This window comes from Cervus elaphus, chromosome 9, assembly GCF_910594005.1.
Source record: "Cervus elaphus chromosome 9, mCerEla1.1, whole genome shotgun sequence".
Classification (NCBI taxonomy): Eukaryota; Metazoa; Chordata; class Mammalia; order Artiodactyla; family Cervidae; genus Cervus; species Cervus elaphus.
The window spans coordinates 16,008,806-16,029,863 of record NC_057823.1 but is presented as its reverse complement, the minus strand read 5'-3'; the positions used below and the strand labels follow the sequence as shown (position 1 = coordinate 16,029,863).

At 40.8% G+C, this 21,058-nt stretch overlaps 4 protein-coding genes across 4 annotated transcripts; 3 read left to right on the top strand and 1 right to left on the bottom strand.

Annotated features, from left to right (window-relative positions):
- Window positions 1–443: 443 nt before the first annotated feature.
- Window positions 444–1,406, top strand: LOC122699452 (olfactory receptor 7G1-like). The gene has a single exon (XM_043911393.1). It carries the CDS (start codon window positions 453–455, stop codon window positions 1,404–1,406), a length of 954 nt encoding a protein of 317 aa, XP_043767328.1. The 5' UTR covers window positions 444–452.
- Window positions 1,407–2,777: 1,371 nt separating this feature from the next.
- Window positions 2,778–3,716, top strand: LOC122699448 (olfactory receptor 7G1-like). Its single transcript, XM_043911388.1, has one exon. The coding sequence runs from the start codon at window positions 2,778–2,780 to the stop codon at window positions 3,714–3,716; it is 939 nt and encodes a 312-aa protein (XP_043767323.1).
- Window positions 3,717–10,738: 7,022 nt separating this feature from the next.
- Window positions 10,739–11,701, top strand: LOC122699451 (olfactory receptor 7G1-like). The gene has a single exon (XM_043911392.1). The coding sequence runs from the start codon at window positions 10,748–10,750 to the stop codon at window positions 11,699–11,701; it is 954 nt and encodes a 317-aa protein (XP_043767327.1). The 5' UTR covers window positions 10,739–10,747.
- Window positions 11,702–20,140: 8,439 nt separating this feature from the next.
- LOC122699450 (olfactory receptor 7G2-like) lies at window positions 20,141–21,058 on the bottom strand. Its single transcript, XM_043911390.1, has one exon. It carries the CDS (start codon window positions 21,056–21,058, stop codon window positions 20,141–20,143), a length of 918 nt encoding a protein of 305 aa, XP_043767325.1.

The following is a 21,058-nucleotide window of genomic DNA, read 5'->3' as shown; positions in this document are numbered from 1 at the left end:
TGTGCTCCAGAGCCCTGGAGCCTCAACTACTGAGCCCGCACACCATATAGCCCATGCTCTGCAAAAGATGAGCCACTACAGAGAGAAGCCTGAGAGTAGACCCCTCTTGCTGCAGCTGCAACTAGAGAAAAGCCCGTGCAGCAAGGAAGACCCAGCACAGCCAAAAACAAATAGAAATAAAATTCTTTCTAAAATATAGTATGAATAGTGTAATATACAAAGATGACTACCCATTAAGCCCTTGTGGGAATTAACCATGGATGACATTCTGCTATATCAGCCTCAGTTTTTTAAGAAAGTAACGGAATAAGGTGCATACAGAAGGCACGGTTCTTATTCTTCTGTTTGTCTCCACCTCATCCCATGATAATGTTTTGCTTCCTGCTGGTGCATAAAACCCACATTTGATTGTGCTGTCAGTTTCCATCTTTCTTACCAGATTTGTCCACAACATGGGACCCAGAAACAAAACAGGAGTTTCGGAATTCCTTCTTATGGAAGTGACAAAGGATCTGGAACTGCAGCCACTCCATTTCATTCTGTTCTTGTCCATTTACCTGGTAACCACTCTGGGAAACCTGCTCATCGTCATGGCTGTCACCTCTGACTCCCACCTCCACACCCCCATGTACTTCTTTCTCTACAACCTGTCCTTTACTGACATTTGTTTAAGCACAACCACGATCCCAAAGATGCTGGTGAACATCCAAACACAGAGTCAGAGCATCACTTATACAGGCTGCCTCACCCAGCTCTGCTCTGTGCTGGTGTTTGCTAGTTTGGAAAGTTTTCTCTTTGCAATAATGGCCTATGACCGATATGTAGCCATTTGTCACCCACTGAGATACATGGCCATCATGAACTTTCGCTTTTGTGGCCGGCTGATTCTATCCTCCTTGTTTATTAGCATCGTGGATGCCCTGCTCCACAGTCTGATGGTGTTGCAGCTGACGTTTTGCACAGACCTGGAAATCCCTCTCTTCTTCTGTGAAGTTGTTCAGGTCATCAAGCTTGCATGCTCTGATACCCTCATCAACAATATCCTGATATATTTGGCAACTAGCATATTTGGTGGTGTTCCTGTGTGTGGAATCATATTCTCCTATACTCAAATTGTCTCCTCAGTTTTGAGAATGCCATCAGCGGGTGGAAAGTATAAAGCTTTTTCCACCTGTGGGTCTCACCTCTCTGTTGTGTCCTTATTCTATGGCACAGGCTTGGGGGTGTACATTAGTTCTGCCCTTATCAGTTCTTCCAGGCAGACTGCAGTGGCTTCAGTGATTTATACAGTAGTCCCTCAAATGATGAACCCCTTCATCTATAGTTTGAGGAACAGGGACATGAAGGAAGCTTTGAGAAAACTCATCAGTAAGATACCACTGCCTTTTGAGGACTGTGTTATTTAATTGCCACACACTTGTGTGTTTTCTAGTTGTTATTCTCTTATATAGGGCTTTCCTGGTGGCTCAGACAGTAAAGAACCTGCCCTCAATGCAGGAGATAGGGTTCGATCGCTGGGTCGGGAAGATCCCCTGGAGAAGGAAATGGCAACCCACTCCAGTACTCTTGCCTGGAAAATTCCATGGAGAGAGGAGCCTGGCGGGCTAGAGTCTGTGGGGTCACAAGAGAGTTGGACACGACTCAGCATGGCCACACACACATACACACGATGTTGTCACCATTTAAGGTGGACCGCAAAGGGACTCAGCCATATACATACATATATCCATCCTTCCCACAACTCCCGTCCCATAACACTGAGCAGAGTTCCCTGTGGTACACAGTAGGACCTCATGGTTACTTACAAAACAGAAATGCATTCACATACTTAGAAAACAAATTTATGGTTGCTAGGGCAGGAAGAATGAGAGGAAGGGACCGTTAGGGAGTTTGGAATCAATATGTACAAACACTATATTTCACATCTGCATTTCTTAAAACAGGATAACTATTAAAATTTTTCCAACATTCACTTGCAATCTTGTGGTGGTATGGGGTGGGTAGACAGGAAGTTTGGTAAAGTTCATCTTATCTTCTCATTCATTTCTTGATATTTGTTATTGTTGTTGGGTCGCTAAGTCGTGTCCAACTCTTTGCTACACTATGGGCTGCAGGATGCTAGGCTTCCCTTTCCTTGAATGTCTCCTGGAGTTTGCTCAAATTCATGTCCATTGAGTCAGTGATAGCATCCAACCAACTTATCCTCTGTCGCCCCCTTCTCCTCCCATCCTCAATCTTTCCCAGCATCAGAGTCTTTTCCAAGGAGTCAGCTCTTCTCATCAGGTGGCTAAAATGTTGGAGCTTCAGCTTCAGCATCAGTCCTTCCAATGGATATTCATGCTTGATTCCCTTTAGGATTGACTGGTTTGATCTCCTTGCTGTCCAAAGGAGATCAAGGTTATTGACATACCTATGTATTCTTTCAGTTTCCTGGCTCTGAGGTCTCTGGGGATCTAGACAGAATATTCAGCTGCCTCCCTAGTCTCTCTCTAGAAAATTACCAAGTGTCTCAAATAATCTAAATAGTATAGTTAGTGTATTATAAAAAACTGACTACCACTTAGCCCCTATGGGAATTAACAATGGATGATATCTGCTGTATCAGGTTCAGTTTTTTAAAAATTAACAGAATAATATGTGTACAGAAGGAATGTTTCTTATTCTTCTCTGTCTCCATCTCATCCCAAGAGAGTGCCTTGTGATTCTCCTGCTAGTGCAGAAAACCCACATTTGATATGTTGTCAGTTTCCATCCTTCTCACCAGATTTTCCCACAACATGGGACCCAGAAACAAAACGGGAATTTTAGAATTCCTTCTTATGGAAGTGACAGAAGATCCGGAACTGCAGCCACTCCACTTCATTCTGTTCCTGTTCATATACCTAGTCACCATTCTGGGAAACCTGCTCATCATCCTGGCTGTCATCTCTGACTCCCACCTCCACACCCCCATGTACTTCTTTCTCTACAACTTGTCCTTTACTGACATTTGTTTAAGCACAACCACGATCCCAAAGATGCTAGTGGACATCCAAACACAGAGTCAGAGCATCACTTATACAGGCTGCCTCACCCAGCTCTGCTTCATCCTCATCTTTGTTGGTTTGGAAAATAGTCTTCTTGCAGTAATGGCCTATGACCGGTATGTGGCCATTCGTCACCCACTGAGGTACATGACCATCATGAACTTCTCCCTCTGTGGCCGACTGATTCTATTCTGCTTGTTTATTAGCATTGTGGATGCCCTGATCCACAGTCTGATGGTGTTGCAGCTGACCTTTTGCACAGACCTGGAAATCCCCCTCTTCTTCTGTGAAGTTGTTCAGGTCATCAAGCTTGCATGTTCTGATACCCTGATTAACAATATCCTGATTTATTTGGCAACTGGCCTTTTTGGGGGTATTCCTGTGTGTGGAATCATTTTCTCTTATATTCAGATAGTGTCCTCTGTCTTGAGAATGCCATCAGCAAGTGGAAAGTATAAGGCTTTTTCCACCTGTGGGTCTCACCTCTCAGTTGTGTCCTTATTCTATGGGACAGGTTTTGGAGTGTACATTAGTTCTGCTCTTACTAACTCTTCCAGAAACACTGCTGTGCTTTCAATGATGTACACTGTTGTTCCTCAAATAATGAACCCCTTCATTTACAGCCTGAGGAACAAGGACATGAAAGGAGCCTTGAAGAAACTCGTCGTTAGGACTCCTTCTCTTCTGTGACTGTCTCTTCTGCTTTGTACTGGCATTTCTAGAATGAACCAGAGTCACAGAATGTCAGGTGAACCAGAAAGCCTGACTCTTGAACCACCAACTTGTTCTAAAATGACTAGATAACATAATGGCTAAGTGAATTTTAACTTGAGGTTGAAACCCATCTTGCTGTTTGCTTGGCTCAGTGATGTTTCAATAAAGAGTCCCATTCTCTAATCTTGGTTTCCTCCATGCATTCCTTAAGAAGCTAATGGAGGCAGTAGATATACTGATATTGTTGGAACATCAGAAGAAGAAATGTGGAAAATTTGGATATGTCAGGGAGAGGGTCTAATAAATTTGTGGACTTAAGAGCCTGATTTTGCCTGATCTCTTTGTTGGTTCTGAGAAAGATCTATATAGTCAAAGCTATGCTTTTTCATCAATTCAGTGGACATGAGTTTAAGCAAACTCCAGGAGATATGAAGGACAGGGAAGCCTGGCTTGCTGCAGTCCATGGTGTCTCAAAGAGTCAGACAAGATTTAATGACTGAACAATAACAAATTGTTTTTCCAATAGTCATGTACAGATATGAGACTTGAACCATAAAGAAGGCTGAACACCGAAGAATTGATGCTTTCAAACTGTGGTGCTGGAGAAGACTCTTGAGTGTTCCTTGGGCTGCAAGGAGATCAAAGCAGTCAATCCTCAAGGAAATCAACCCTGAATATTGATTGTAAGGACTGACGCTGAAGCTGAAGCTCCAATGCTTTGGCTACCAGATGGGAAGAGCTGACTCATTGGAGTTGGGATGCTGGGAAAGATTAAAGGCAAAAGGAGAAGGGGTCAGCAGAGGATGAAATGGTTAGATAGGATCACTCACCTAATGGACACAAATTTGAGCAAACTTCAGGAGACAGTAAAGGCCAGAAGAGCCTGGTGTGCTGCAGTTCATAGGGTCCCAAAGAGTCAGACACAACTTAGTGGCTGAGCAACAACAGAATTGCATCCCACGGTCAAGCCTCCTGTGAAACATGTGGAGAGCTGTTCTTGCAAATTCCAACTCAGTCATTCCTGATACCCACCACAGATAAACTGCCTCTGTGCATGGCAACATCAACGTCCACCACAGCTCAGTCTTCTGACCTCTGTAATTGCTATATTGTTGCTGTCTCAGTGGTTTGGGATGATTACGAGACATTCAATTTTGATCAGTGAGGAAGCTTTCATCTTTACTGAGATAAAGTAACCCTGATTCGAATGTGCCAAAACAGTGTTCTCTTACATTACAATGGCTTCAGAACTGGGGGAGGTAGAGAAAAGTCATTTACTCCTCCAGGCGGTGTCTTTAACTTGGGAGCGGTTGTTTCCCTTGTGAGCCAAGACGGCTGCAACACGTGCAGGCATCATATCACAAAATGTTTACCAGAAACAGAAAACTGACTCAATCCTATATGTCTTAATATTTAACGATTCATTGAATCATCTGCAATATACACCCTTCATTCTCTTCACCATGAATAAGATCAAATGTCCCATCTGAAGTTCATTCTCAAGGTGGGGAAAATGCTTATTTTGAGAGCCTAAGACTGACTATATGCAGTGTAATTCTTCCTTTGAATTCCACCCCCATAAGCATTAAAAACACCTTGGATGACTTCTGACATGTAGTAAAGGACTCAATAAAAGTAACTAATATCATTGGGTTCCATGATGTGCTTTTATTCATAATTTGTAAACTTACTGTTCTCACATATTTTTTCTACTTTCTTTAGCAATTAGGTTAGTTTTCCTTCATGTTGCATTATCAGCTTGTTTTTCTAATCTGTGTCATTTAATAAAATAAATAGTATTTACGCAGCAGAAATGAACTCATTTCCAATACTCTGGACTTGTAAGTCATATGTGGTATCTTTTCAAAATATATGTTCTTTCTGATACTTTTGGAAATTTTGTTTCTTTGTAACAGTTTTCTGGTGTTATAAATAAATCATTTTGAATAGCACCTAATATGTGTCTGGTGTAAATGAGAGTGTTGTGTAATTGAGATGGAAATATTGGGTATTAGAGATACTGAGTCTCCTTTGTGTGGTTACAATAAGTCTTCTTTTGAGCAAATTTATACATATATTGGAAAGCTGTCAGACACGACAGAGGTGGACACAACTGAGCAACTGAACTGAACTGAACTGGAAAATTGCTGTTCAACCTCCCAGTCACGTCCGACTCTTCATGACCCCAAAGACTGCAGCGTGACAGGCCTCCCTGTCCCTCATCATCTCCCAGAGTTTGCCCAAGTTCATTGTATCAGTGATGCCATCCAGTCATCTCATCTCTACACCATCTTCTCATTCTGCCTTCAGTCTTTCCCAGCATCAGGATCTTTTCCAATGAGTTGGCTGTTTGCATCAGGTGACCAAAATATTGGAGCTTCAGCTTCAGCAACAGTCCTTTTAAATGAATATTCAGAATTGATTTCCTTTGAGATTGACATTGGAAACTACTGATGATCTATATCATCACCAATACATTTTCAAGAATATTGACAGTCTAAGGGTATAAAAATGACTTAATAATTCACATATATCTTATTATTAAATGATTGATAAAATTTTCAGATACTTATTTCCTTTCTGTTAAGTTTCTGTTTGTGGTGTTTCTCCTGAGTTGCTTATCTTTCTCTAATTGATTCACCTGACTTTGTATCACCAGATTATTATTTTCAGTTGTATGCACTGCAAATTTCTTTTTGCGTGTGTTTATTACTTTTGGATTTTTTTTTTAAGCTTTGGGGTAGTGATGGGATGAACACAAGTGCTTAGTTTTAATGCAGTGCATTTGTTAATACTTTCCATAATGGTTTGTGCTCCCTAGATATTTTTTAATAAAACCCAAGGTTACTTCAATCTGAGGAATTCACCATTTTGGCTTTTACATTTGAAACAATACTCTTTCTAGAATTTAGTTTTGCCTTGATGGGAGGTAAGGATCCAAATTCATTTTTATGTCCCTGAATAAACTGTCCATTTATGTTCTGGTCTTTTTCTGGGCTCTATATTATCATCAACAAGTCTTATATTTACACCTGTACCAACTTAATAGGTCTTAATTATTGTAGCACACTATTCAGCTAAAGAGCTTCCTCCATAGCTCAGTGGTAAAGATTCCACACGCTATGCAGGAGACATAGGAGATGAGGGTACAGTCTCAGGGTCAGGAAGATCCCCTGGAGGAGGAAATGACAACCCACTCTAGTATTCTTGCCTTGAAATCCCATGGAGAGAGGAGCCTGGCAGGCTACAGTCCGTGGGGTCACAGAGAGTTGGACATGACTGAGCACACACAGAGACGGAAAGCAAAGAAACTATTAATATATATTGAAGCCATTTTGACAAATTAGAGAAGGTGGTTGTGATATAGTAATTGATCAGAAACAGGATTGTCACAGAGAATATTTTGCAGTTCAATTGTGTAAAATATACACAGTTAAGATTATGATCAGGAAACATTTAAAGACTCTTGGAGAGATAAACCCTGAAATTTTTGTGTTGTTTTTACACTAACAACTATGCTTTAAAATATGCTATTTGTGTAATATACAGCATATATTTTATAAGTAATTATAATATATAAAATATAATAAAATAACTTATTATAAGATTATATATATAGTATAGTATAGCATTATAGAATTGTATCCTTAGTCTCTAAGGATTTGCACAGTGCTGGGATCACAGTGATAATAAAATTGCTTGACTAATGAGGAGCTTTGGAAATTGAACCTCTAGGGAGTACAGAGATTGTGATCTGCCTGTGACCGTCCCATTCAATAGTCCTTTCCCCCAAAAGAAGTAACACACCTGAGCCTCCTTCATAGAAGACCCCTCTTGCCCAGGAGCCTGGCGGCTCACTCAGTTCCTCTGCCCCTCCTAAATACAGATGGAACACTCGGCAGAAATGTCAACCATAATTCCACTGTGATTCCACCCAGGTAACCTAATGTCCCTCAGTAAGATTTGAAAATAAGGACAGGTGTCTCACAATAGGTTTATCTGTGATGAGAGAACATGCATCAGATGATTAGAACAAGGCTATCCAGAAGCTTCCTGCCTGACTGTCCGTCATCTTCATCTCATGTTTCCTTATACTTTGCACCAGTATTCAAACACCTCTCATTTACTAATACTGTATTCACTCTCTCCCATAATCAAGACCATTTCCTCTTGAGTTGAAACCTGCAACTCTTATTTTACCTTTTTATTTTATATTGGAGTAGAGCTGATTAACACTGTTGTGATAGTTTCAGGTGGACAGAAAATGGACTCAACCATACATATACATGTGTCCATTCTCCCCCAGAGCTCCGCTCCCATCCAGGCTGCCACATAATATTGAGCAGAATTCCCTATGCTGTACAGTGGGACCTCGTTCTTGTTCAGTCACTCAGTCATGTCCGACTCCGTGCAACTCCATGGACTGAGCATGCCAGGCTTTCCTGTCCTTCACCATCTCCTGGAGTTTTCTCAAACTCATGTCCAGTGAGTCCATGATGCCATCCAACCATCTCATCCTCTGTCATCCCCTTCTCCTCCTGCCTTCAATCTTTCCCAGCATCAGGGTCTTTTCCAATGAGTCAGTTCTTTTTTTGCATCAGGTGACCAAAGTACTGGAGTTTCAGCTTCAGCATCAGTCCTTGCAATGAATATCCAGGACTTATTTCCTTTAGGATAGACTGGTTTGATCTCCTTGCTATCCGAGGGACTCTCAAGAGTCTTCTTCAACACAATAGTTTAAAATCATCAATTCTTCAGCGCTCAGCTTTCTTTATAATCCAGCTCTCACATCCACACATGACTACTTGAAAAACCATAGCTTTGACTAGATGGACCTTTGTCGGTAAAGTAATGTCTCTGCTTTTTAATATGCTGTCTAGGTTTGTCATAGCTTTTCTTCCAAGGAGCATGTCTTTTGATTTCATGGCTGCAGTCACCATCTGCAGTGATTTTGGAGCCCCAAAAAATAAAGTCTCTCACTGTTCTCATTGTTTCTGTATCTATTTGCCATGAAGTGACGGGACTGGATGCCATGATCTTAGTTTTTTGAATGTTGAGTTCTAAGCCAGGTTTTTCGCTCTCCTCTTTGACTTTCATCAAGAGGCTCCTTAGTTCCTCTTTGCTTTCTGCCATAAAGGTGGTGTCATCTGCATATCTGAGGTTATTGATATCACTCCTGGCAATCTTGATTTCAGCCTGTGCTTTATCCAGCCTGGCATTTCACATGAAGTTCTCTGCATATAAGTTAAATAAGTAGGGTAATGATATACAGCCTTGATATACTCCTTTACCAGTTTGGAAACAGTCTGTTGTTCCATGTCCGATTCTAACTGCTGCTTCTTGACCTGCATACAGGTTTCACAGGAGGCACATAAAGTGGTCTGGTATTCCCATCTCTAAGAATTTTCCACAGTTTGCTGTGTTCCACACAGTCAGAGGCTTTAGCATAGTCAATGGAGCAGAAGTAGATGCTTTTCTGGAATTCTCTTGCTTTTTCTGTGATACAATAGATGATGGCAATTTGATCTCTGGTTCCTCTGCCTTTTCTAAATCCAGTTTCAACATCTGGAAGTTCTTGCAGTAGTCTGAACATTCTTTAGCAATGTCCTTCTTTGGGATTGGAATGAAAACTGACCTTTTCCAGTCTTGTGGCCACTGCTCAGTTTTCCAAATTTGCTGGCATATTGAGTGCAGCACTTTAACAGCATCATCTTCTAGGATTTGAAATAGTTCAGCTGGAATTCTATCACCTCCACTAGCTTTGTTCATAGTGATGCTTTCTAAGGCCCACTTGACTTCACACTCCAGGATGTCCGGCTCTAGGTGAGTGATCACACCATTGAGGTTATCTTGGTAATTAAGGGTTTTTTTGCATAGCTCTTCTGTGTATTCTTGCCACCTCTTCTTAATATCTTCGGATAGGTTGTGGTGGAGAGTTCTGACAAAACGTGGTCCTGTGGAGAAGGGAATGGCAAACCACTTCAACATGCTTGCCTTGAGAACCCCATGAACAGTATGAAAAGGACGTTGTTGGTTATTTACAAAACAGAAATAGACTCACAGGCTTAGAGAACGAACTTCTGGTTGCCAGTAGGGAAGAATGGAAGGAAGAATCCCAGTTTGGGATTGATATGTACACATTGCTATATTTGAAATCTGCATCTCTTAAAACAGGATGACTATTATAAAATTGTCTGACATTTGCTTGCAATCTTGTGGTGGTGGGTAGTGGGTGGACAGAAAGTTTGGTGAAGTTTACCTTATTTTCGCATTCGTGGTTCTTGACATGTGTGCTTAGTCACTCACCTATGTATTTTTTCAGTTGCTTGGCTCTGGGGTCTCTGGGGTCAAGACACAATGTTCAGCTGCCTCCTTAGTCTGCTTCTCTTTCTAAAATTACCACATAGCATAGTATAAATAATATAGTTGCTTTCCTGGTGCTTCAGTGGTGAAGAATCTTTCTGCCTATTCAGGAGGCATGGGTTTGATCCCTGATCCAGGAAGATCCCATGCACTGTGGAGCTACTAAGCTCCATGCGCCATGACCATGGAGTCTGTGCTCCAGAGCCCTGGAGCCTCAACTACTGAGCCCGCACACCATATAGCCCATGCTCTGCAAAAGATGAGCCACTACAGAGAGAAGCCTGAGAGTAGACCCCTCTTGCTGCAGCTGCAACTAGAGAAAAGCCCGTGCAGCAAGGAAGACCCAGCACAGCCAAAAACAAATAGAAATAAAATTCTTTCTAAAATATAGTATGAATAGTGTAATATACAAAGATGACTACCCATTAAGCCCTTGTGGGAATTAACCATGAATGACATTCTGCTATATCAGCCTCAGTTTTTTAAGAAAGTAATGGAATAAGGTGCATACAGAAGACACGGTTCTTATTCTTCTGTTTGTCTCCACCTCATCCCATGATAATGTTTTGCTTCCTGCTGGTGCATAAAACCCACATTTGATTGTGCTGTCAGTTTCCATCTTTCTTACCAGATTTGTCCACAACATGGGACCCAGAAACAAAACAGGAGTTTCGGAATTCCTTCTTATGGAAGTGACAAAGGATCTGGAACTGCAGCCACTCCATTTCATTCTGTTCTTGTCCATTTACCTGGTAACCACTCTGGGAAACCTGCTCATCGTCATGGCTGTCACCTCTGACTCCCACCTCCACACCCCCATGTACTTCTTTCTCTACAACCTGTCCTTTACTGACATTTGTTTAAGCACAACCACGATCCCAAAGATGCTGGTGAACATCCAAACACAGAGTCAGAGCATCACTTATACAGGCTGCCTCACCCAGCTCTGCTCTGTGCTGGTGTTTGCTAGTTTGGAAAGTTTTCTCCTTGCAATAATGGCCTATGACCGATATGTAGCCATTTGTCACCCACTGAGATACATGGCCATCATGAACTTTCGCTTTTGTGGCCGGCTGATTCTATCCTCCTTGTTTATTAGCATCGTGGATGCCCTGCTCCACAGTCTGATGGTGTTGCAGCTGACGTTTTGCACAGACCTGGAAATCCCTCTCTTCTTCTGTGAAGTTGTTCAGGTCATCAAGCTTGCATGCTCTGATACCCTCATCAACAATATCCTGATATATTTGGCAACTAGCATATTTGGTGGTGTTCCTGTGTGTGGAATCATATTCTCCTATACTCAAATTGTCTCCTCAGTTTTGAGAATGCCATCAGCGGGTGGAAAGTATAAAGCTTTTTCCACCTGTGGGTCTCACCTCTCTGTTGTGTCCTTATTCTATGGCACAGGCTTGGGGGTGTACATTATTTCTGCCCTTATCAATTCTTCCAGGCAGACTGCAGTGGCTTCAGTGATTTATACAGTAGTCCCTCAAATGATGAACCCCTTCATCTATAGTTTGAGGAACAGGGACATGAAGGAAGCTTTGAGAAAACTCATCAGTAAGATACCACTGCCTTTTGAGGACTGTGTTATTTAATTGCCACACACTTGTGTGTTTTCTAGTTGTTATTCTCTTATATAGGGCTTTCCTGGTGGCTCAGACAGTAAAGAACCTGCCCTCAATGCAGGAGATAGGGTTCGATCGCTGGGTCGGGAAGATCCCCTGGAGAAGACCATGGCAACCCACTCCAGTATTCTTTCCTGGAGAATCCCATGGATAGAGGAGACTGGTGGGCTATAGCCCATGGGGCCACAAAGAGTCAGATACAACTGAAGCAATTTAGCATGTACACACATATTCTCCTATTTCTAGATTCATACCACTGTAGTCAGAAATGACACTGTATGATTTCAATATTTTCAAATTTATTGATACTTGCTTTGTGGCCTAAGATGTGAACCATCTAGAGAGTGTTCTCTGTGCACTGGAGAAGATTGCTCTTTCTGCTTTCGTTGTGTGTAGTGTTTACATAGGGCTTCCCTGGTGTCTCAGACAGTAAAGAATCTGCCTGCGATGTGGGAGACCTGGGTTCAATCCCTGGGTTGGGAACATCCCCTGGAGAAGGGCATGGCATCCCACTCCAGTATTCTTGCCTGGAGAATCCCCAAGGACAAAGGAGCCTGGCGGGCTACAGTCCCTGTGTTCGCAAAGAGTCGGACACAACTGAGCGACTAAGCACACAGCACAGTGTCTCTTGGGTTTTGTTAGTTTATAGTGATTTTTAAGTCCTCTGTGTCATTTTTTGTTTATCCAGAGTTACTATCCTTTGCTGAAAATTTGCATTAAAATCTGTAAGTGTTAGTGTAGAAGTTTGAATTTCTCACTTCACTTCTGTCAAGTTTGCTTCACATATTTTGAGGCACTATTGTTTGGTGTATATATACCTCTAATTGTTCTATAATCTTGATTATTAACCATTTTATCTCTATCTGGTTGTCTACCTATTTCTGTCTATCCTTCTTTGTCTAGTTTAACAGTTTTGACTTAAAGTCTACATTTTTACTATATTAACTCTCTTTTGCTAACTATTTACCTAAGTTTTTCCATTCTTCCATTTGCAATCTATTTGTGTTTGTGGATCTACAGTGAGTTTCTTATAAATCACACATATTCACATCAGGTTTCTTTTATCTTTTTCCCAATCTCTGTCCTTTGGGTTAGACATTTTAATTCACTTATTTAAAGTATCTATTGACAAGGAGATACTTAATTCTCCACCTAAAATTTGTTTTCTGAATAAACCATGTTTTTCTCCAAATACATACCTAGGAGTGGGATTCCTGGATCACATAGTAATATAATGTGTGTGTGCATGCTTGCTGAGTAACTTCAGTCATGTCTGACTCTTTGAAACCCTATGGACTATAGCGTGCCAAGCTCCTCTGTCCATGGGCTTCTCGAGGCAAGAATACTGGAGCAGGTGGCCATTTCCTCCTCCAGGAGATCTCCTGTGCCTCCTGCATTGGCAGGTGAATTCTTCACTACTAGCGCCACCTAGGAAGTCCCAACTACAGCCCATGGGGTCACAACTTAGCAACTAAACAACAAAACCTCAAGGATTCCTTTCATTTTCTTTTTACCTGTGCATAAGAAAATAAAATCACCTCGAAATAAAATAAGCAGGTAAATCATCAGAAGACATCATCATCAAATGAGAATTTCCCTGGAGGTCAAAAGGTTAAAAATGGGTATGGCAAATGCAGAAGCAGAACAGTTCTCTTCTTAAAGTAACAAAACATTTTGCATAGAGACAACATTCCATTTTTATTTTCCTCCATTCCTGCCCTTCCATTCTCAGAGGTAACTACAGTCTTAACTTTATTGGGTCCCTTGGCATTGTGTTAAGCTGTTTTTATAACCTCAAATATGCAGATGACACCACCCTTATGGCAGAAAGGGAAGAAGAACTAAAGAGCCTCTCAATGAAAGTGAAAGAGGCGAGTGAAAAAGTTGACTTAAAGCTCAACATTCAGAAAACTAAGGTCATGGCATCTGGTCCCATCACTTCATGGCAAATAGATGGGGAAACAGTGGAAACAGTGGCTGACTTTATTTTTGCAGGCTCCAAAATCACTGCGGATGGTGGTTGCAGCCATGAAATTAAAAGATGCTTACTCCTTGGAAGGAAAGTTATGACCAACCTAGACAGCATATTAAAAAGCAGAAGAGACATTACTTTGTCCACACAGGTCCATCTAGTCAATGCTATGGTTTTTCCAGCAGTCATATATGGATGTGAGAGTTGGACTATAAAGAAAGCTGAGCGCTGAAGAATTGATGCTTTTGAACTGTAGTGTTGGAGAAGACTCTTGAGAGTCCCTTGGACTGCAAGGAGATCCAACCAATCCATCCTAAAGGAGAGCAGTCCTGGGTGTTTATTGGAAGGACTGATGTTGAAGCTGAAACTCCAATACTTTGGCCACCTAATGCAAAGAGCTGACTCATTTGAAAATACCCCGATGCTGGGAAAGATTGAGGGCAGGAGGAGAAGGGGATGACAGAGGATGAGATGGTTGTATGGCATCACCAACTCAATGGACATGGGTTTGGGTGGACTCCGGGAGTTGGTGATGGACAGGGAGACCTGGCATGCTGCAGTTCATGGGGTCACAAAGAGTCGGACATGACTGAGCGACTGAACTGAACTGAACTGATACACATGTGTGAGCATGTGTGTGCATGTGTGGTTATATGCATGTGTGTGTGTGTGTGTCCCAATGCAAATGCCCCTTGCTCCTAGAAGAAATAAACTGTTATATTGTGAGACAGGAGAATAGAGTAGGGAAGTGACATTAGTGAATCAGAATGAAATGTACTGAAATTTGTTCCCTCTTTGTTTCTATACATAAGCAAGATATAGTGTTCATTTCAGAACATGAATTCTTCCCTGAAATTAGAAGTTATCATCTCAGGATTGTTCTTTATATCTCTCCTCTTCTTATTCCATCCCTCACTATCTTTCCTATAATAAACTGTGTTATTTTGTCCAGTCATATTTATGCCATAAACAAATCACTACAGCGAGATTAAGATGTCTCAGATGTCAAGCATTGTGCTTGGTGATATTGTCTATTTATTTAAGTTTCCTGTGACACAGGAGCCTTCATAAGGAAATGAAGATCCAAAAAACCAGTTAGTCCTGAGTATTTTTATGCTAGGTGAAAAAAGAGGAGAAAAAGACAATCATGTGCATAATAGCTGTGAATGTCAAGGAAAAATAGATGTGCTGACAATTGCACTGGGAATCTTGCTTGCGTAGAGAAGTTAAATAAAGGAACCACCCCCCCAAAATATCAATGATGTCAATGATCATTTGGCATGGACTTACGGCAGTCTTTTTTGTGTTAGTAGCTCAGTCGTGTCTGACTCTCTGAAACCCCATGGGCTGTATCCCACCAGTCTCCTCTGTCCATAGAGTTCTCCAGGCAAGAATACTGGAGTGGGAAGGTAGCCATTCCCTTCTCCAGAGAATCTTCCCGACCCAGGGGTTGAAGCCAGGTCTAAGTATACAACAATTAAGATAAATAACCCCACCATTTCAACACAAATAAAAACTCAAAGGAGAAACATAGTATGGTTTTCAAGGTAGCTATGGCATGAGAAAATTTAAATGAGTGATTTTTAATTTTTACACAATTTTTGAAGGTTATACACTATTTACAATTGTTATAAAATACTGACTGTAATCTGCATGTTGCAAAATACATCCCTGTAGTCTATTTTATACACAATAGTTTGTGCCACCTACTCCCCCCACCTCTCTATTGCCCCTCCCTCCCAACTGGTAACCACTAATTTGTTCTCTATATCTGAGAGTCTGCTTCTTTTTAGTTATATTAACTTGTCAGTTGTATTTTTTATATTACATACCAGTGATACCATACAGTATCTGTCATCCTCTGCCTGACTTATTTCATTCAGCATGACAATCTCTGGGCTTTCCTGGCGGCTCAGTGGTAAAGAAACCACCTGCCAATGCAGGAGACCTGGGTTGGATCCCTGAGTTGGGAGGATCCCCTGGAGGAGGACGTGGCAACCCACTCCAGTATTCTTGCCTGGAGAATCCCATGGACAGGGGAGCCTGATGGTCCATGGGGTCCCGAGAGTCGGGCACGACTTAGTGACTAAACAGCAAAAACAATAATGACAGTCTCTAGGTCCATCCATGATGCTGTAAATGGCATTATTTCATTCCTCTTAAATTTTATTTTAAAATTTATTATTTTTCTTTTTTATATTTATTTATTTTCTAATTGAAAGATAATTTTTTACGGAATTGTGTTGGCTTCTGCCAAACATTAACATGAATCAGCCATAGGTGTACAATTGGGGGAAATTGCTTTACAATGTTGTATCAGTTTTCTGCTATACAACAATGCAAATCAGCCATAATTATACATATGTCCCCTCTCTCCCGAGCCTCCCTCCCTTCCCGCCAAACCGCCTCTCTAGGTCATCACAGAATACCAGGCTAGGCTCCGTTTTATATAGCAACTTCTCACTGGCTCTCTGTTTTACACATGGTAGTGTATATATGTTGATAATGCTTTCTCCATTTGTCCCACTCTCTTCTTCCCCTACTGTGTCCACAAGTATTTGCTCACTTATTTAGCTACATCAGGTCTCAGTTGTGGCGTGTAGGATCTTCACCATGCCATATTTATTCACAGAGCAAGTGCTGCAGCACAGTTATGCTCAAGGCTGTCTGAGTCAAAGTCTTAGCCCAGAGGATTGATGTTGTTATGGTTATTTGTGCTGACTCCATGTTCATGGTGCAGAATTTCCCATTAATGAAGAAAATATGCCTAGGTCCATTCAGCTCTAAACATTAGTATACTAATAAGCTGTTCGCACCTTGGAGACTTTCTCAAAACCATCGATTCTCAAGAAAAATGCAAACATGTATTAAAGCAACCAGAATTTCGGGAATCAACTCTTGCCTGTTTGGGGCAATCAATAAGCACATTCTAGAGGTCTTAACACAGGAAGTAAAAGTGTCATTGAATTGATCCTGGCACATAAACTAGGGACTCCTGCAGGTGCCAGGACCCAAGCCACCCAGTCTGTAATGGGACCCAACAGAAAAAGAGGAAGAGGATCTGACTATCATGATTGATTTTCAATATTTACTTTCCTGACATTACCTGCTAATTATACAACTGAGACAGATGTGTCAAAACATAAAAGTAAGAGAGAACAGATCAAGTTACTGAGTATCCAGGGATTAATTATTTCTAAATATGTCATAAAACCAGAGAAAGAAATGACAACCCACTCCAGTATTCTTGCCTGGAGAATCCCATGGACAGTAGAGCCTGGCAGGCTGTAGTCCAAGGGTTGCAAAGAGTTGGGCATAACTGAAGCAACTTAGTATATGTCATAAAAACTTGGAAATGAAGGACAGGATGGGTCCTATTGGGCTACCTAACTAGAAAATAAAGGAAAGGAAAAATAGGTCTAGAATTAATAACCTATCCATGGGGATTAATTACTACTGTTCATTTAAAGTCTGAAACAGTATGCTGTCTTTTCTCATTAGCTTTCAAGTAAAAATGTGACTGGCAGCTAAACAGGGAAGAGCGTGTGTGTGTTTATTTCAAACACTGTTGTGTGTGTGGTAGGGAAGGTAAGAGATTCCAGAGATAAGGTCCCATTTTCTCATCCAGTTGTGAGCATCTTAAATAGCAAGTCCTTTATACCAGGTGCTAAGGCCCCTGCTAGGTAATTAGCACAGATTAAATTGTTTAAAATCCCACAACTACAAAGGCATTTGAAGTATCCAAGTGAACTTTGCTCAATTTCCTTTTTTCTTCTGAAGGCTGATGACAATCTTTTCCTCTTTTTAAATTTTTTGTTTTCTTAATTTGTGGGGGCTCTAGGTCTCCTTTGCTGCATGTGGGTTTTCTCTAGTTGCAGTGAACAGGGGCTACTACTCTTGACAGTCGTCTTTTCCAATGAGTCAGTTCTTCGCAACAGATGGTCAAAGTATTGAAGCTTCAGCTTCAGCATCAGGCCTTCCAATGAATATTCAGGGTTGATTTCCTATAGGATTGACTGGTTTGATCTCCTTGCTGTCCAAGGAACACTCAAAGAGTCTTCTCCAGCACCACAATTCGAAAATATCAATTCTCTGACACTCAACCTTCTTTATGGTGCAACTCTAGAGTTGTTGAATGTTTTCTGTTTCTTTATTTCTCACCTTGGTTTTACAGAGCAGAATCTGATTTGCCTCTGTGATCAATCATTACTGTGATCAATATGCACAGACTTCCTACTCCCTTTTTAGACTTTCATTATCACCTTTTTTCAATTTTTACATAATAGATTCAACATACATTTTCTCCACATTGGAGAACTTTGGATTGAATTATGTCCTTCATATTCAATTGTGTTATGATAAAAAGACAATGCCCATGCACTAGTTTTGCCCATTATTTAGTAGATTTCATGACATTTCATCCATAATTGAAGAAGTAAATGATGATCCATTTAATATCCACTTAAAAACATTTTCTTTAAGAACTTCAGTATTCTCATGTGGTCATCAATTTACTTTACATTTTTAATGCTTTCAATATGAATTTTCTTAGTTTATATTTTTCAAGACATATTTTTTGAAAACAAACTAATGGCAAAGGACTTCCTTGGTGGTCCAGTGGTTAAGACTTCACTTTCCACTGCAGGGGGTGTGGGTTCAATCCCTGTTTGGAGAGCTAAGATCTGACAGGCTTTGCAGCCAAAAACCCAAAACATTAAGCAGAAGGAATATTGTAATAAATTCAACAAAGACTTTAAAATTCATCCACATCAGAAAATCTTTACAAAATAAACTAATGACAGGATGGCATTGTAATATCACTGTTCACCATCTTAATAGCAGTAAATTTCAAACATATGAATATTGAGTAAAATATGCAAAGATTCATCTGGGGCTCACAGAACGATAAAGCTTTTCATGTTCCATGTTTCACCAAAAGACTGGAAACATTAAAGGATAGGTAAGGTGGAGCCAAGTGGCTCTGCTGATTTATCTCCATTAGTAAGTCAATACTTACTCTTTCAGGTAATATGGATTAAAAAAATAATACTTGACCCCTTTCTTACACCACTCACAAAAGTCAACTCAGGCTGGATTAAAATTTTTTAATGTACCACCTGAAATGTAAAACTCCTGAAGAAAACACAGGGCGTAAGCTCTTTGATACTGGTTTTGACAGTGAATATTTGGATTTGACACCAAAAGCAAAGGCTACAGAACAAAAATAAAAAAGTAAACTGGGACTTCCCTGGTGGTCCAGTGGTTAAGACTTTGCCTTCCAATGCGGGGTATTCGGGTTCAATCCCTGGTCAGGGAGCTAAGCTCCCACATGCCTCACAGCCAGAAGACCAAAACTTAAAACAGAAATAATATTGTAACAAATTCAATAAAGACTTTTAAAATGATGCACAGCAAAAAAAAAAAAAAAAACTTTAACAAATAAACAAACAAGGGAGCTACCAGAAACTAAAAAGCTTTTGAATAGGAAAGGAAACAAACAAAAAAGACCTTAATTTGATAAATTCCTTCTTTTTTCCCAAATTCATGTTGACTGATTGTCTCACCCTGAGAAGCTAAGAGGATACTATGTTTTCCTCTCCACCTGTTTTTAAAAATACATACTGGGACTTCCCCAGTGGTCCAGTGGTTAAGAATCCACCTTCTAGTTCATGGGACACAGGTTCAATTCTTGCTGGGAGAACCAAGATCCCACATGTGGTAGGGTAACTGGCTCCATGCTCAACAACCAGAGAAAGCCTATAAGCAGAAATGAAGACCCAGTGAAGCCAAAATAAATAAGTAAATAAAAAATATATATTCATTTGAGTTGTTTAACATGACAGTTTAAATTATCCTTATTTTTAATTGAAGGGTAATTGCGTTACAATATTGGTTTCATTTCTGCCGTATATCAATGTTATAATTTCATTAGGTATATATATCAAATTGTCATGTTAATTTCCATTGGCTATGTAAAACAGATAATCAATGGAAATTAACGTGGCAGTTTGATAGATAAACCTAATGAAATTACTACTGCAGCCAAAATAATGATCATATCCATCCCTTCACATAATTACAATTTTTTGTAATTAGTGTCCTCTTTCTATCCCAACCATTCTCCTAAAAACATTCCCCTCAGTATCACTATAGAAAGAATGCCTAATTCAGGTTCTAATTTGATGGACCCTGGCCAAAAGATCATAATCAAAAAGTTCACACACATTTTAAACATCTCAATATTACAGAAGAGCAAAGTTGGTTTTCAAGACTAAATTGAACTGTTTTAGTTATTTTGGAATTTCACCATTGCAGCAGCATAAGACTTTGGTGAAGTCAGAGTCAGGCATTCGGTCTAACCTATTATTCTTGTTTGCTGACTCATGCTGGAGCCCAAGTACGAGGTAGGTGACACAACCAGAAAAAGGCGATGTTCCTCAGATAAGTTTCCACAAGGCTTGCTTCATGTCTCTGTTCCTCAGGCTGTAGATAAAGGGGTTCAACAATGGAGGGACCACAGTGTACATCAAAGAGGCTACTGCTGTCTCTTTGGAAGAGTGTGTAAGTGCAGAACTAATGTACACTCCAAAAGCTGTCCCATAAAATAAGGAAACCACAGAGAGATGAGATCCACAGGTGGAAAAGGCTTTATATTTCCCACCAGCTGAGGGCATTCTCAGAATAGAGGAGACAATTTGAGTGTAAGAGAAGATAATGCCAAGGAGAGGAACACCACCCAATATGCTAGTCACTAAATATACCAGGATGTTATTGATGAGGGTATCAGAACATGCCAGCTTGATGACCTGATCCAGTTCACAGAAGAAATGGGGGATTTCCAGCTCTGTGCAGAAAGACAGTCGTAATACCATCAGAGTGTGGAGCAGGGCATCTGCGCTGCTAATGACCAGGGAGAGTACAATCAACAGGCCACAGAGGCAGGGGCTCATGATGACAGCGTACCTCAGTGGATGGCAGATGGCCACATAGCGGTCATAGGCCATCGCTGCAAGGAGAAAGTTTTCCAAGCCTGCAAATAACAAGACAAAACAAACCTGAGTGAGGCAGCCTGGGTAACTGATGGATTTGCTCTGTCTTTCAATGTTCACAAGCATCTTGGGGACTGTGGTGGTGCTGAAACAGAGGTCCGTGAAGGACAGATTGGAGAGGAAGAAGTACATGGGGGTTTGGAGCTGGGAGTCAGAACCGATGGCCAGCATGATGAGCAGGTTGCCAAGCACAGTGACCAGGTACATGGTCAGGAACAGACCGAAGAGGAGGGGCTGCTGCTCTGGATCTTCTGAGAGACCAAGGAGGAGAAATCCTGCTACATCTGTCTGGTTTTGGGTTTCCAT

Excerpts from the sequence above, each read along its gene's own strand:
- LOC122699448 (XM_043911388.1), top strand. The coding sequence starts at position 2,778 with ATGGGACCCAGAAACAAAACGGGAATTTTAGAATTCCTTCTTATGGAA.
- LOC122699451 (XM_043911392.1), top strand. The coding sequence starts at position 10,748 with ATGGGACCCAGAAACAAAACAGGAGTTTCGGAATTCCTTCTTATGGAA.
- LOC122699452 (XM_043911393.1), top strand. The coding sequence starts at position 453 with ATGGGACCCAGAAACAAAACAGGAGTTTCGGAATTCCTTCTTATGGAA.
- LOC122699450 (XM_043911390.1), bottom strand. The coding sequence starts at position 21,058 with ATGGAAACCCAAAACCAGACAGATGTAGCAGGATTTCTCCTCCTTGGT.